Below are 16,081 nucleotides of genomic sequence, written 5' to 3'. Positions count from 1 at the left end.
CACAAGGTGGTTAGATCGGTCTCAACTAGGGCCAGGGCCTTTTCATTACTGGCCCCGACTTGGTGGAACGCTCTGTCACAAGAGACCAGTGCCCTGCGGGATTTGACATCTTTCCACAGGGCCTGCAAGATGGAGCTGTTGTGCCTGGCATTTGGGTTGGATTCAGTCTGACCCTTATGTTTCCCTCCCCTTATGGTTTTGATTTAAGGGCTACTACTAAAATGAGGCTGCATTTTAAATTTTAAATTGTATTTTAACCCGTATTTTAATTAACTGTTTCTTCTTTCTTTTATGTTTTATTGTAATTTTATTGGTGTTAGCCGCCCTGAGCCCGGGGAGGGCAGGGTGTAAATAAAAATTTATTATTATTATTATTTATGTGGATGACGCCAGGCTCTGTCTTCTCTTTTGTTATCTCATTCTGTGGAGGTTGTGGAAGCTCTGAATCTGTTTGCAGTCAGTGATGGACAGGATGACCACACCAGGGATAGAATTGTCAGCCTACTCCAAATTAGGTTGCCCTTAAAATTTCACATTTGCAGGCTGGTAGAGCTCTTAGGTTTACTTCTAGATGCTCACATGGTGATCATAGCTCAAGAGTGCTTTTGTTGTTTCAGCTGCTGTGTCTTTTTCTGGTGCTGTCAGACCACAATCAGACATGTTATTAGTTAAATCTTGATTGGACTGCTGTATGGCACGCTTTGTGGGGCAGCTCTTGAAGACCACTTGGGAACTTTGGTTAGTGCAGAATCCTGCAGCAAGAATCATGACTGGGGCCTAGTCTTGGAATCATGTTACCAGATGCATTGGTCATTCCACTATTTTTAGATGCAATTTGCAATGCTAGTTATTACTTCGAAAGCCCTAAACAGCTTGGGAGGACTGCCCACCTCCTCTGTGAATGTACTGTTTTTTTAATGGAAACATTGCTTGTGCCACTGCATCCTGATGCACAGTTGGCGGCAAAACTGAAGAGGGCTTTCTCTGTGACACCGCCTATGTGGAATTTACTGCACCAAAAGGTTGGATGAGGTAGAAAGGTCAGTGCTCTACTGCCATCTAAAGGTGTAACTGTTTCAGCAGAACCGGGTGAGTTTGGCATTGTCGTTTTGGCTCTTTGCTGTTGTGGCATTGTGTGTTGTTTTGCTGTTCTTTTACTTGATAATAGGATTGGGATTGTTTTTGTCAATTTGATTGTCTCATTACCACAGGTAATGTTGCTACCTTTGTTTTTAACTACTGTCATTTTTAAGAGTGTCATCACAGACTATAAATGCAGTCAGGCTTGCATAAGCAACCAAAACGAGTTGCAGTATTTGGGGGGGTGGGTGGGTGAAGAGCCTTGCAATCAATTATGTCGGCACTTCCTCTGTGGCCCTGGGAAGGGATCCAGGGCTGCATTTCATGTGTTGTAAATGCTGGACTTTCATTTGCTTTGCTCCTATCTTCCTTTGGTACACCTTCAATAATTTAAAGTTTCTTCACTATTCTGCTTTACTATTCTGCTATTTGTGCGTTGCTCTGGTGTTGCTGTTGTGTTGCGCCAGAAGCGGTTTAGTCATGCTGGCCACATGACCCGGAAAAACTGTCTGCGGACAAACGCCAGCTTCCTCGGCCTGAAAGCGAGACGAGCACCACCACCTTAAAGTAGTCTGCGAGTGGACTTAACTGTCAGGGGTCCTTTACCTTTTTATGGAAATCTGAAGTTAGCATCTCCTTCCCTCTCCCCAGCAGTAAAAACAAAGTGTAGATGTGTGTGAATGGACTGTCTGAAATGCTAGATGAGAGGTCACCAACCATTTTGAACCCATGAGCAGTAGTTTCAAGTATGAAACTGGGCATGTGTATTCAGGTGAGATTTTCTGAAAGGAGGAAACAAAGTCTGTCACTGCGACATTTTAAAGAGGGACTTAATGTTTAGATCTCACTACAAATAACTATAACCAGCACAGCCATTCCATGTCTGGGCAGAGGAATCCCTTTGTTGAGGCCTGTTAAATAACTAAGAAAAGTCTTGCTATATTTCGAAGGCTGGAGATGGCTAATTAGGCATTTTTAATTCCAATCATGTTGCTAGATGTTGGCTGGAATGAACTTGAACATTATTTGTAAGAGGTCTACTTTTTATGGTGACAGATCATAGCAGATATTCCTTTAATTCAGTGGCTGACTCTCAGAAAGGTTTTTACTGAATATATTTTTTTAAGTGCCTTTCTTTCTTGAAATAAGAGACTGAAACGCCCACCTTCCCTTCAGTGTTTATGGCCACTCATCTTCTCTAGTGTTGAGTTCAAGTACTGGACCAATGCTCCCTCAGTATTTCTTTGCTCAAGGTCTACTTGGTGTAAAGCATTGGTCAGCAGAATACCTTACCTCAGATTTTAGCTTGTTCTGATAAAAACCACCCACCCACCCACAGGGTTATGCAAAAGCATATGTTTTTCTTGAAGCATGGTTTAAGATAAGCCTTATCATCTCAAAAGCTTCTTGTTAAGACCATTAGCAACCCCCCTGTCCAGAAAGTATTCAACTCTGTGTCACAAAGGATCTGTCCGTTACTGGTGGGATTTGGTGATAGAAGTCTTTATGGTATCTTGACATCTAGTGCTGTGGCAAGATATAGAATTGGGAGAGAGAGAAAGTGTGCGTCTTGTTAAGTAGTTCAGGGCTCAATGCAAAGAAAGTCTGTTTCAAAGGCTCGCTCTAATTCAACTATTAGCTAATTGAAGCACTATTAGTAGTCTGGTAGTGTGTGTGGAAGGACTTTGTACAATTACATGCTTACTTGCATAAATCAGGTACAGCTGCTATCATAAAAAACTAACATGTAAACACTGAACATGTTTTATTTTCTGCGTAGATGAAAACATCCAGTTGAAAATAATTAAAATATATATTCTGTTACAAACACTTGATAAGAGTTTGATATCATGCTATATATATAGTACAAGGTTAAATTTCAGTATGGCATTCTTGTTTCGTGTACACAATGCAATGCACACCCTTTCCCCTATTCAATGGCAAAAAAAACCCCGCACTCCCACAATGCATGAGGGAGGCTAAAATATTTGTATAAAACATTTTAAAACCAACTGTAGGTTATATAAAATGAGTTAAACTATGATACTTGTTCTTCCAGTTGACGGATAAAAATAACCACATGCATGCAAGATTGGGGTTTTTTCCATATTCAAATCTATTTTTTAATATTCTCTATCATGGAGAAGAATAAGCCACACTTATTAGAATACACATTGTATTTTACAGTGTCTCTCTTCCACATGCTATATTGTATTAACAGCATTCAGAATTGCCACATTAGAAGCAAAAAGTTTGTCCAGGTATCACTGATTAAAAAGTGTGGATAAATTTGTTAATATTTTGAGTATGTGTAAATTTCACTTAGCCAAAAACTGCAGAAAAAATGTGCGGGGGTCTCACAGACTGCAGCCACCAACATAAATGCCAAGTATTTGCTATCACATTACCCATGTCATGCATCTATTTTTCATTAAGATAAATTTGGTAAAATATATTGCAGCCCTTGCAGCTTGATTCCAAACATCTGCAAGAGCTGTGTGGCACAGTTCCAAAGCCATTCTGGGCTGGTATAATGGTTTGTACACTTAATAGAGGGAACTATTTAGCCAACACAACAAATATTAACATCAGGCTGTTCATAAAATACAACACACCTCTGAAGTGAACTCATTTAAATCATATTGCAGTGATTTAAAGAAATACTTAAGCCTGGAAATTGTTTTGTGACTTTGTAGTACTTTTTGCTAAACCTGAGTAATACTAGTATACCAGCAAGCAAGGCATTTTCAAATGAGTAATGTGTAAAAATACTTTCTTTAACTAGACACATTTGATATAAAAAAGGCAATAAGAAATATAAAATCTACCTTCCTTTTTGGACTACATCTTCTCTATCATCACTTGTACTACTACATACAGTACATTCCGTTTCCTACACAGCAAATGTACACAATTGTCCCTGATATGATATTGGCAGTGACAGCAAAACGTTTCACTATCAGCATTTCTTGTAGCTTATAGAAACAGCACCAAAGTGTATAATACACACACACACACATCCATGTGCAGTTCAACTTCTTTGTTAAAATTGTCATTTTTTCTGCTTTAAAAGAAGCTGAGGGTAAGATAGAAAATCGGAACAAAAAAAAGTCACACTTTTTTCCAGAAATCTTCCCAGAACAAAATGGCTCAGCACGACATGATGAAAATCCAAAATGTTGCATAGTACAGGGACGTTCCCCTGCGTGAATCCACCCGTCCTTTGATTGTTTCTTATCCCTCCAGAAATGGAAAGCAAAGCAGACAGGTGTCAAGTCAGTAACAGCAAGAAGACACATTCACTTTCATCCAGCAAGGGCGATCCACATGCAGCAAAAGGTGCTTCGTGGAGTTCAGACCCGTGCATCTAGTACTAGAGCTGCATGCAGAAATACTTGCTGGATTACACAGAACCTAACAGACTTCAGTGCAGTCAGGCCTGAAAGCATGAAATCATCTGTTTGGCGTGATAGAGGAAATGGATATAGGCCCTTTTCTTCCCTTCCCCTCCCCACCCTGTCCTCCAGCAAGAAGCCTGTAGTTGTATGGGTGTCAAGAAATGATAATAGTGCTCAGCAGAGTGTTCACAAAGCCTCATACTGCGCATAACAATCTGTAAACAGAGGCCAAAAAGGATTGTGCATGGGGGTTTTTTTTGTTTGTTTTTACTGGTAAAACTTTTATCTCTACAGTTTGTCATCTGTCACAGTGCAAAAGTACCTTTTAAAAGACTTTCCCAAAAAATGAACACTATGTACAGCATAGGCGCATGTATCGTACTCACACACAAATATACAAGCGCATGAACGTTTTATGTTCATGTTAAGCTCCTCAGAGACGGAATGATTCAAAATGATAGGTGGCACAGGTTCCAGTGAGCAAGGAGGAAATTTGTTCACTCACCTGGAAAAGTTGGCTGTACAAATCAGCCACGAGAACTTCCTTCTCAAAAAGAAAAAGAAATACTGCCAGCTTAAATTGTCAACACTACAAAAATTCCCCTCATAATTTAAAACTCTTTACAAAAGCTTTCTTTTGTTTTTAAACACACAGCGCTCACACATACAGAACATTTCATATGGCTATTCCCTTTGTGGAAACCTATAGCATAATCTGAATATTGATCTCCTGGAGTATCAGGAAGTTATGGTAACTGAGAAGTGAACTCATTGCAGACATTAATACCTTTTCCTGTTTAGCATTATGAATTAAGTCACCTTTGCAAAACAAAGAATGTTCAGATCCTGATAGCATATTTTAATTCCTTTGGAAATTCAGCTGTTTTGGTTCAGAATGAAAATGCACCAGCTGAAGCCAAATGGTTGCGAATATATTTAGAACTTCCCATGTAAATACCCATGGCACTGCCTTTCCCTGCACCTTGAAAGTTTTTTTTAAATACAAAAATGTAACTACTTTCTCTTGACAACAAATTTCATATTGTGGGGAAGAAACTTCTGGAAACCAATGGCTGTTTAGGACTGCACAGTGAATGGAACACTGGACACGATCTGCTGGAAACTTGTTTTGCTGAAGTGAATGGACCATCTCCCATCCATTTCTAAGATGCTCAGTCAGGCAAAGGTCCCGCTGTATTGTGCCTTCCCCCATCTTGATGAACCTGAGAGGTTGTCCAATAAACATGTGACATTATAGTTGTGCATCAGTTGCCTAGTATTTCCCTTGCTTAAGTCTCTCGATGTGGTAGCACAGCTTAAGTGCAGGCCCCAGCTTCAGTCCCATATATTTCATTATCATATCACTCCTCAGTAACAAGAGAGCCTTTCCATCAATTTCCTGTGGAAAGAGTACAAAAAGAATTAACCACCTGATAATATCTTGGTCTAGAATCCTTGAAAAGAAAAGTAAAAACAGTACAGTGGTACCTCTGGTTACAAACTTAATTTGTTCCGGAGGTCCGTTCTTAACCTGAGGTACCACTTTAGCTAATGGGGCCTCCCACTGCGGCCACGGCGCGATGTCTGTTCTCATCCTGAGGTAAAGTTCTTAAACAGAGGTACTATTTCCGGGTTAGCGGAGTCTGTAACCTGAAGCATCTGTAACCCGAGGTACCACTGTACTAGGCTTGCATGAAACAATGTGCATCTGTGTGTAATAAGCTAAACAAGATACAGTAGGTTATAGAGTAAAGCCTTGGGGAAATATCATAAAGAGAATGATGAATTATGGTCTGGGGCAGTCTTTGCCAACCGTGCACCCTCCAAAACACCTATGCTGGCAGGGACTGATGGGAGCTGTAATCCCAATCATCTGGAGGACACAAGGTTGGTAAAGGATGACCTAGGGTCTTCGTCACGTCTGTGAATGGAAGCAGCCCTTCTATTTGTGAAGCCTAATTAGGATACCAACCCTTTTTACAGCAAAGTATTTGTAGACATAGCCTTTTTTTTTTTAGCTATTCTCAAGGATATTGCCAAAATACTTCCTAATGTAAATGCACTATTTGTGTTAAATTACTTTATATAGCAGAAACCCTGCCAAGCAAAGAAAATGGCTTTTCACTGAATTATGGGCACAGAAAATTCTAAATTATTGGAAGAGTTTTGCAGTGAAATAATTTATTTGTATGCTGCCTTTCCAGAGTTCACGCTCAAGGCAGTTTACAACATTGGGGGGGGGGGAACTTAACCACAACTTAAATAAAACATGAAAATATACAGAACCAAACTGAACCATTTCCGAATCACAAGATCTAAAATAAAGATACAAAACACCAGCATCAACAACCCCAAGGCCCAGGAGTCTGTTCAGCAGCCTCATCTTTTCATAGTAGGAGTCAGTCAGCTATAGCCTCAAACTGGGAACCAATTCCAATTTGGGTTAGGAACTGATTTTAGTCCTTTAAATGTGTCCTACCAAAAATGCCTGCTTGGAGGGTGCATGTTTTTAACAATCAAGCAGTATATAAATTTTATGAAATAAAAAGTTTTGCTGGGATTTTTTTAAACCAAAGGACTGGGAAGTTACTGCCTGCCAAAATAAAAACAAAATGCAGAGATTATGTTGTCTCCAGAGGGCTGCCGGAGTATTACACAATAACGGGTCATGCTTCACAGGCGAATAGAGACGACGTCTACTTTGAGAAATAACGAGCATTTGTAGTGAAGAACCCAACAAGCAATGTGATTCATCACAATGGATAGCTTCAAGTGAGCTTGCTATAACTTTTTTTTAAAAAGCAAAATGGTTTGTCCCTGGAAGAAAACCCACAATCTCTCAAAGGTTGTGCCCAAGTTTTTTTACTCTCATGTAGTACAATAGACTAAACGTTGCAATATAAGCAAACAGCCTCCTTACGTGTCTTCTGAAGAGTTCTGCGTGAGGCGCTAACGCCTGAGGATCAGCTTCTTTCACGAATCGCATTACTTCATCTATCGACCACATCGAAGGATCCTTACTGGGTACGCGGGAGGGTTCTCGTTTTAGCGTGCTGAGGTCGGGTCCTGTTGTGGAGCTTGCAGCTTAAATATACAAAATCATGAAACTGAGGAAGGTGGATATGCCGTTTGTATAACCAGCTCATTTTGGACACACAACACCAAGTTCTTAGGCTTCCATTTCCATTTATAAATAAGAGGGGGCAGATTACCAAATGGTGATCCTTCCCTGCCATTCCTCATGAGTGCCTCTCCATATGAGGAGGATTATATTTAATAATAATCTGTAAACACTTAGTGCTTTTTATTATTATTCATTCTGTGGTTAAATATACACCTGACTACCTGACTGCATTACTGGTTAATTAAGAAGGGTGGCAGGAGGGGAAATACCATATGGTGACTTTTTATATCTATAAAAGATCACGTATGTTTGCTCTTAAGGCTCCACTACACTTGATGTTCTGCCTACAGAAAAGAGAAGAGTGAACTGGTATTTGTGAAATGCAACAATTAGCTCATCTGGCCAGACTTTCATAGGTTAGGAAGGCCTGAATAATACAGATTACAGCACAGCAGGTTCAAGAATAGAAGTGACAACTGAGAATTAACTACCTATCAACTTCTGAGATATCAAGGAGAGTTGAGGAAATACCTAAAACACTGTTAAGGAACAGTTACAGGTAGGTAGCCATGTTGGTCTGCCATAGTAAAAATAAAAAATTAAAAAATCCTTCCATTAGCACCTTAGAGACCAACTAAGTTTATTCTTGGTATGAGCTTTTGTGTGCATGCACACAAAAGCTCATACCAAGAACAAACTTAGTTGGTCTCTAAGATGCTACTGGAAGGATTTTTTAATTTTTAATTTTGTTTTGACTGTTAAGGAAGACAGCCATCTTCAAGCATGATTCCCCCCCCCCTACATTTCAGAAATGGCTCTTCAGTGACCTACAACCAGCCAGGGAGGACATTACAACATGAGGAATCTCTACAGAGCAAGACTGAGTGGCTAACTTGATTTCTGGCATGTTTGATAGCTTTGCAAGTTTTGACTTTGCAAATCCTTGCATATCAAAGCATGTTCAGAACCTGCTTTATAAACTGTAGTTTTTGTTCAACAAGACAAAAAAAGCAATAATATATGAGTTTATATATTGTTAAGATGACAGAACAGAGCACGGACTTTTAAAGGGCTAGATTGTACCTTCAATCCTCCTCTGCAGCCTGTTCCTGTTGACTTCATAGTAACTGCTGTTTCCAGCAGAACTTGACGACAGTCTCCGTAGAATTGGTGCTGTGTTTGAGGTAGCAGTCACTGGCGGTAGAGAATTCCTGTAATAAGCTGCACTCCCTGAGGTTCGATATTCAGTGGAATTCCGGCAGTTAGGGCTTGCGGGATTGACTAAATTAAGTGCAGAATCCATTGAGTCCTCTGAAAATCTGTGTTCTTTGGAAGTGCCATTTTCTTCACTTGGCAAGGTTTCTGCTATATAAAGTAATTTAACATAAATAATGCATTTACATTAGCCTGGATAGCCTGATGCTGTTTATTGCCAGTGCACCATCCCTCCCCCAAATTATAGTGGAAAAGACACAGAAGTAAGAGGACTGTGCCCATATGGTAACTAGATCCCCATAAAAATACACAAACAAGGGCAATTTCAGAGAAAAGGGCTCCTGTAGAAGTGGCTGCAATCCCAGATGTGTATGGATTTGGGGTGTAATTTACAAATTGGTGAAGTAAGGAAACTATGCCTATACATATTCATTTCTCCAGTTTTCATTAGAATCAATGTGAAGCTTGTTTGTCCTAGTACTGAACAATATATGTAGACGTAAATGCACTGAAATCAGTGAGCTACACCGTCTAGTGCAGTCCTAAGAAAGTACCTGTAGCCTAGTGTGTTATTTGTGTGTTGAATATTTCCCCCCATCCTTCTAAGCTGGGTGTGCCTGCCACAGAATCCAGTGCATGCCTGGACTGCATGAGAAAATAAGAGGAGTCCCTTCTGGACCAGGCCAGTCACCCATCTAGTCCAGCATGCTGTGGTCACAGTAGCCAGATGCCCACGGGAAGCTTGCAAGGAGGACCCGAGTGCAACAGAACTGTTCCCGCTTGATATTCTCAACAATTGGCATTGAAAGGCTTACAGCAGGCATCCCCAAACTCGGCCCTCCAGATGTTTTGGGACTACAGTTCCCATCACCCCTGACCACTGGTCCTGCTAGCTAGGGATGATGGGAGTTGTAGTCCCAAAACATCTGGTGGGCCGAGTTTGGGGATGCCTGGCTTACAGCCTCTGACAACGGAGGTGAAACATAGCTATCAGGGCTAGTAGCTACTTATCCTCCTATTCATGTGGGTTTGGGGCTAGACTGCCTAGAAATGCAGTGCTTCTTTTGTAGAGAAATATAACAATAGTTACCTTCTGAGGGATGAACTTCAGTCCTTGGTAGTTTAGGAGACAGGGGGGCAGTATAGGATGGTGAATCCTGAGAATATCGCTTTGTACTTCTGTTGTCAGAGATTTCCTCTTTTGCTGGGAGAGGGGGGGAAAAAACAACAACAACCCACTTCTAAGTGCCTTTTGTAGTCCCCACATTTCCTTTGGGGAAATGCTTTGGGCTGGTTCCTGTAGAAAAAACACCTATGGGAACCCTTGTGGGTTTTTCTACATTGCATGGATCTGTTAATATCTTGCTCATAAATCTTTCTATGCAAAATGTATGCCAATCTTCCATTCTGGTGTAACCACTTCCCCGTATGTGCTCCTCTGCAGAAATCACTCCAATGTGCTGTCATTGGAGAAAACAGTTAGGATGATACCATTTGGTATTCATGAAGCGCTCTTTTCCCATGCATGTGCTGATAACATTAGGTGGCAAGTTTAGCTCCCCCCTAGTAGCTTAAGGCAGAAATCCTTGTTCAGTTTTGTAGAAGCTTTTGGTGTTCCCTTGGGTTCTCAGATCAGTTCTCTAATGGAAAGCCATTAGAAAGACCAGCTCTAAGAAGTTGATAGGGCGCTTCCAGAGCTGGCATCCAATATGCTAACTGTCCAGATAGGGTCCCTAAGAAGATTTTCTTTCTGAAGATTTGACTCCTGAAGCTTCCAGGGAAGAGGCAGATGAACTGACTTGGGCAGATGCACCTGATCTCTGAAATGGGTCCACTGAAGAGGTCAGGTGTGATGCCATGCCTAGGGGGTGACTTAGTTCATCAAGACCATAAGCCCCAAAATGTTTGCTAGGATTTTGGTGTAAAACCTAAACGGAGAACAACTTGACCATGACAGAGGGATGGCTGTGGACCTCATGAAGAGAGGAAGGCAGGCGAAATATAGAGCAGAAACAAAAGGGCCCTCTCTCTATTTAAGTTCAGAGGTATAGGAAAAAGCTGAGGCAAATGGAGAGCAGAAAAAAGTTAGCAATGAGCTGACCAAAGGGCAGGAAAAGAGTGAAGGGTAAGACACAACTGAGGTAAAAAAAAATAATTTAAAAAAAAAACACTACTGGAGGAAAAGACTAGAGGTACTAAACAGACACACAAACCATAAAAACAAAAACAAAAATATTTAATACGCCAGAAGCAAAGATCATGGAGAGAGCATGCATGCCACAAACATACTTGGTAAAGGCACAATACGGCTGATCTGAGAACATCAGAAGCTTATAAAAAGATGAACAATGATTTCCACCTTCAGTCACTAGGGGGAGCTGAACCCCCCACCTGATGCCACCCCTAAGGGGGGGGGAGGTGTATTCTACACTGAAAACAGAAACACCATATATCACAAACTAGAGGGACTGCAGTCAATTTGCTCATTGCAGCATGCAGCAATTGACATAATAAGCAATGATTAAAATGTGCATACTTAACCATCTGTGCATCTTTTTTAAATGGCCGTGGCAGATGCCAAACTACAGTTTCTCAAAAATATTGAAAGCACAGCCTTCAACTATTTCAGCTCCTGAAAATTGTGGGTACAGAAATAATAAGCTTGGAAGGGTATCATGTGATAAAGAGAGTGAGCCAAGAAATCTGACCACTTCCCATCTCTCCCCAGTCATGCGCATCCTCAGTGGCCTTAGGCTTTCATCCACATTTCTCTCAGCCCCTTGTTTCATATACGTAATTCATACAGGGATAACGGACCTTTCATAGGACAGTTGATGAGTTACTGCAATAACACACTTGGCATGCATGATGGAAATGCTGTTTGAGCATTTTTTAAGGAAGTAACTCGGCTTTTTCATCACTTTGTCTAACAGAAAACCTTCTGAAAATGCATTGTCTTATAAAATTAAGTAATAATGTAACGCCTAGGCAACTGTAAAACTGGGTAGATTCAAACTCGCAATTAAAATCTAAATGTGGCTGTCCGAAGAAGCAATATATATAATCTCATGTTCACACAGCAATCCTATGTATGGCTATCCAAAAGTTAAGTTCTATCGAGTTCAATGGGACTTATTCCCAGGTAAGTATACAATATATATGTATTGCAGACACAATCAATTTCTAATAAGTGCAATAAATAAATAATATTCCTTTATAAATCTGATTGGGGGGAAGGAGACAAAAACCAAAATTATTTAATCCACACCAAAAATCCAGCAGCATAAATATGAGACTTGATGGCGAGGAGTGTCAAATTTTCAAATTGCTTATCAAAATCAGTTTGCTTTCTTCTCTGCAACATCCAATGACCAGGATGATGCCTGGTGTGGAATGAGGTCTACATAAGGCACAAGGGAATATTCTGCTTTTCTTTACAAGTGTCTATTGCTGTATACATGTTAGGAAAAAGCTAAGACACTAAAACCTATTTTTAAAATCAAGAATCATAAATTCCTATGCCACGCTACACCAGAGAGGTTTCCTTTTAAGACTTAAGGTTGCAAATTCCATTGAATTTATCAGTGCTTGCTTACGATTGTGTACACAGAGTATCAGGCAGCAAAAAACAACAACACATCTTAAGCACAAGACTTAAAATGGCTCACACTAATTAGTTTACACTGATATTCACAAATATAAATCCAACTGTTTTTTTTTAAATACACACCATAACTTCTAAAAATGCAGGGTGGGTAAGGGTGGTAGAGGACATTACCTGGTTTGTTTCTATCGTATTCAGTGGGGCTGTATGCACTTCCCATGTAAGGGCTGAAGGGCTGGCTGCTGAAAAGGTTATCGCAATGCAGGCTGTGGCAGAGCTTCTCCAAGAAGCGCAGGACAAACGAGGCACTGTTTACAGAAGGAAGACTGATGGCGTGCTTCTCCCCATCAAAGGAGGCTATAGGGTAAAAAGAAGACCTCAAATCATGGCGGGATTAATTGAAACACCAGTGCCTACAGCAGAAGACCCCCGGATTGACTGAAACAAAGGCAGTAAAAGGAGGCAGAACATTTTGCTATGCTTCTTGTGTTGTCTTTGCCAATTTCAATACCAAAGCTTGAACGGAGTAGCTGTGGTTAGGCTATCCTTTAAATAAAGGCAGCACTGTAGTCTGATACAAGTTTTGTTATATGGCTGTAGATTTATCATCAAAGGCCTAGCTACCATATCACATTAAACCATAGTAAAACAAATCAAGGTTTTCATGTGAATGAAAGGCTGCTCCAAAGTTCCCAAAACAATTCTTCCCTGCTATGCCACCGATGGAAAAAAATTAATCTAGCTTGAGTCATGAGAACCTAGGCTTGTGGTTTGCTCTTGGCTTACTGCCCGTGGTTTGCTTGGAGGAAACAAACGGTGAGCCAGAGGGTGAAACAACATGACTAGCCAGACACCGGCTTGCTTAAGTCTGTGGCTCAGCAGCAGCATGGGAACTTTGGAGCAGCATGCACTATCACGCTGTACCTGCACATGGTTTAATATGACATGTGAACTGGGCTGGAGTCTCGGGTGCAGGTAGCTTGTAAGGGGAAGCTTTTGGTCCTCCCTGACCCCTTCTCAAAACGAGCGGGACTTGGGCTACCTATAATCATCAGAGTAGCAAGCGTTCTGCTGACTGCCGGTACTGTCCCTGTTTTGTATTTTGCTTAAATCAAGGACAGCAGCAAAGGTGGCAAAGCTGAAACTTCTGCTTTGTTTTATGTTTGCAAATAGCTGGACAGTTGTTTTCTTAACCTAGAGAGACCCCGCAATGGCAAAATTTGAGGCTGCTGTACCGCTACAACTCTGCCTGCAATCCCAGCCCACCTGTCCTGAAAGTAAGCCCCAAATAATTCAATAGGAATGCCTCTGATTGCCCTGGCAAATGGCATTCCTTGCATTTTATAAGACACTTTAAAAGCTACTTTATATACGTTGCTTTATATTCATAAATATCAAGGGCTCCGATAAATTACACCAACAGCTGAAGTCTACTATAACTTCTTCCATCCCATAAAGCTATAAACACCCTGTGTACAATAATGGGGTCTTACAAATGAAGCATTGCTGATATCTAACGGTTAAATCTATGCCAATAGATTGACATTTCCTTTTGCGTACAGAAGATGTGCACAAAGATTAGTGACAATTCACAGTATGCACAGCACAAGTTATACTGCGGGAAATGAAGGTTTAGGCATACCATAGTTCGTTGTCCTCATCTGGCATTAATACAGGGAGAATAAAGTAAGGCAAACACTTTTAATGCCATATGAATTAAGGCTAACTTGTGTCCTGAAGATTGCTTCTGCCAGGAGAAAAGTGACAAGCAGCAGCCTCTAATTTAGAACTGGAGAAATATTTAAGCAACACATCTGCTCTCAGGACAGTGGGGGGAATAAACATGACACAAGTGCTATCCCTTCCACACTTCTAAAATATAATCATAGGAAAAGAATAGCAGCAACAGCATCTCAGTTAAAAATCCATTTAGTGGGAACCCTAAACTGAGCAGCTCGGAACACTTCACGTAAAAAAGAAAAAAAGCACAAGGTCTTTTACTCTTTGCTCTTTTACTAGAAAACAACAGCATAAACATGGTTTCCATTTTTAAAAAAATGTTTAGATAATGTAAGTATAAAGAAACCTAGTCCTGCCTTATTTACCGCTGGATCAAATAAATAAAATGAAGTGCGTCATTTACACAACTGTGCCACACTAATCTTTGATCTTGATTTTGCACAAAAACTAAAACTGAATCACATTTTACTAATAAGCTAAGAAAACCAGCTACTATTGCTCATTCATTTGCTGGATTCTACCCAAGTATGCTTTGCCATTATCAAACATGTTTCACAGCCTCCTGGTTTGTTTTATTAGTTCTGCTGCTGTTTTTATTACACTGTTTTTATTACATTTCATTTTTATTGACGTTTGATTGTAAAATACCAGTGATGATCTCTCCTGCATGGTGCCCCGACTTCAGGAATCCAAAGACTGTTTTTGATTGATAGGCACAGTCCACACAGGCTTGCACAGCCTGCTGAAGCACTACATTCACCGGACCTGGTCCAAAGTGATCAGGAAGCTGCTGAACCTTCTTTTTGTCCAGATGAGGCCCAGAGTTTCCGTGTTTGTTAACATAGACACAAACTAAGAGAAAAAAAGGAGGAATGTCAATTTTTTATTTTTTTATTTTGCAAACAATGCATTCCAGACCAAATAATATTTCACAAAGTTTTCATTGACTGGATGAACATCTTCCATACATTTTATCTATTCCAAAAGCTTGCAAATAGCTAAACTTTTAGGCTGTAATTAGATGATGAACAGAGGAGCTGATGCTCTGCATATAAAAACTAGGTAAAGGTAAAAGGTAAAGGATCCTTAGACAGTTAGGTCCAGTCAAAGGCGACTATGCGGTTGTGTTGCTCATACTGCTTTCAGGCCAAAGGAGCCAGCGTTTGTCCACAGACAGCTTTCCGGGTCATGTTTATCTACTTGCACTGGTGTGCTTTCGAACTGCTAGGTTGGCAGAAGCTGGGACAGAGCAACGGGAGCTCACCCCATCGCGGGGATTCAAACCGCCAACCTTCTGATCAGCAAACCCAAGAGGCTCAGTGGTTTGGACCACAGCGCCACCCACGTCCTTTATGTAAAATCTACCCACACTAAACAAACTACTCCCATATGCTTTAACCTCCAACTCCAACAGGGGTGGTGAAGCCACAAATGTCCACACACTTGCCACATCTAGACAACCCTAACTGACCTTGCCAAATTATATACCCACATTCCTTGCTTCTTCCTGTTATCCTCCAGAACTATAGAGCAAACAAACATGCCTTTAGGAGCAAATGTTGCTCCTTCCCCTATATTCTTTGTCTGCCCTTGTAATAACCCCTGATCAAGATGCTCTTCCCATATTTGGATAGGGAATGTTGGCTACAAGTGTCTTGGTAAGGTCACACTGAATATGTGGCAGGAAATTAATGTGTTCATGGTGCAAAAATCTTCCACATATGCATTTGAAAATATAGTTAGTTGATGTTGATGAGAGGTAACTGCTGTGTGCCCATGATACATGGAATGAGAGAAAAGCAGAAACAGAAGATAAGTGAAATACAGTGGTGCCTTGGTTTATGAACTTAATCCGTTTCGCAAGTCCATTCTTAAACCAAAGCGTTCTTAAACCAAGGTGTGCTTTCCCATAGCAGCGGG

At 40.7% G+C, this 16,081-nt stretch overlaps 1 protein-coding gene across 1 annotated transcript in view; it reads right to left on the bottom strand.

Moving 5' to 3' along the window:
- Positions 1-2,828: 2,828 nt before the first annotated feature.
- SCML2 (Scm polycomb group protein like 2) overlaps positions 2,829-16,081 on the bottom strand; it is a 32,705-nt gene continuing 19,452 nt past the window's right edge. The window contains exons 9-14 of the mRNA XM_033147331.1: positions 14,810-15,013; positions 12,596-12,778; positions 9,908-10,021; positions 8,686-8,967; positions 7,399-7,562; positions 2,829-5,877 (exon numbers count right to left, since the gene is read on the bottom strand). Coding sequence (XP_033003222.1) covers positions 5,752-5,877; positions 7,399-7,562; positions 8,686-8,967; positions 9,908-10,021; positions 12,596-12,778; positions 14,810-15,013 — 1,073 coding nt within the window. The 3' untranslated portion in view covers positions 2,829-5,751. The remainder of the gene's footprint in view (positions 5,878-7,398; positions 7,563-8,685; positions 8,968-9,907; positions 10,022-12,595; positions 12,779-14,809; positions 15,014-16,081) is intronic.

The sequence above is a fragment of the Lacerta agilis genome, chromosome 4 (genome assembly GCF_009819535.1).
Source record: "Lacerta agilis isolate rLacAgi1 chromosome 4, rLacAgi1.pri, whole genome shotgun sequence".
Classification (NCBI taxonomy): Eukaryota; Metazoa; Chordata; class Lepidosauria; order Squamata; family Lacertidae; genus Lacerta; species Lacerta agilis.
The sequence above is the reverse complement of the archived record's forward strand: the minus strand, read 5'-3'. Positions and strand labels throughout refer to the sequence as shown.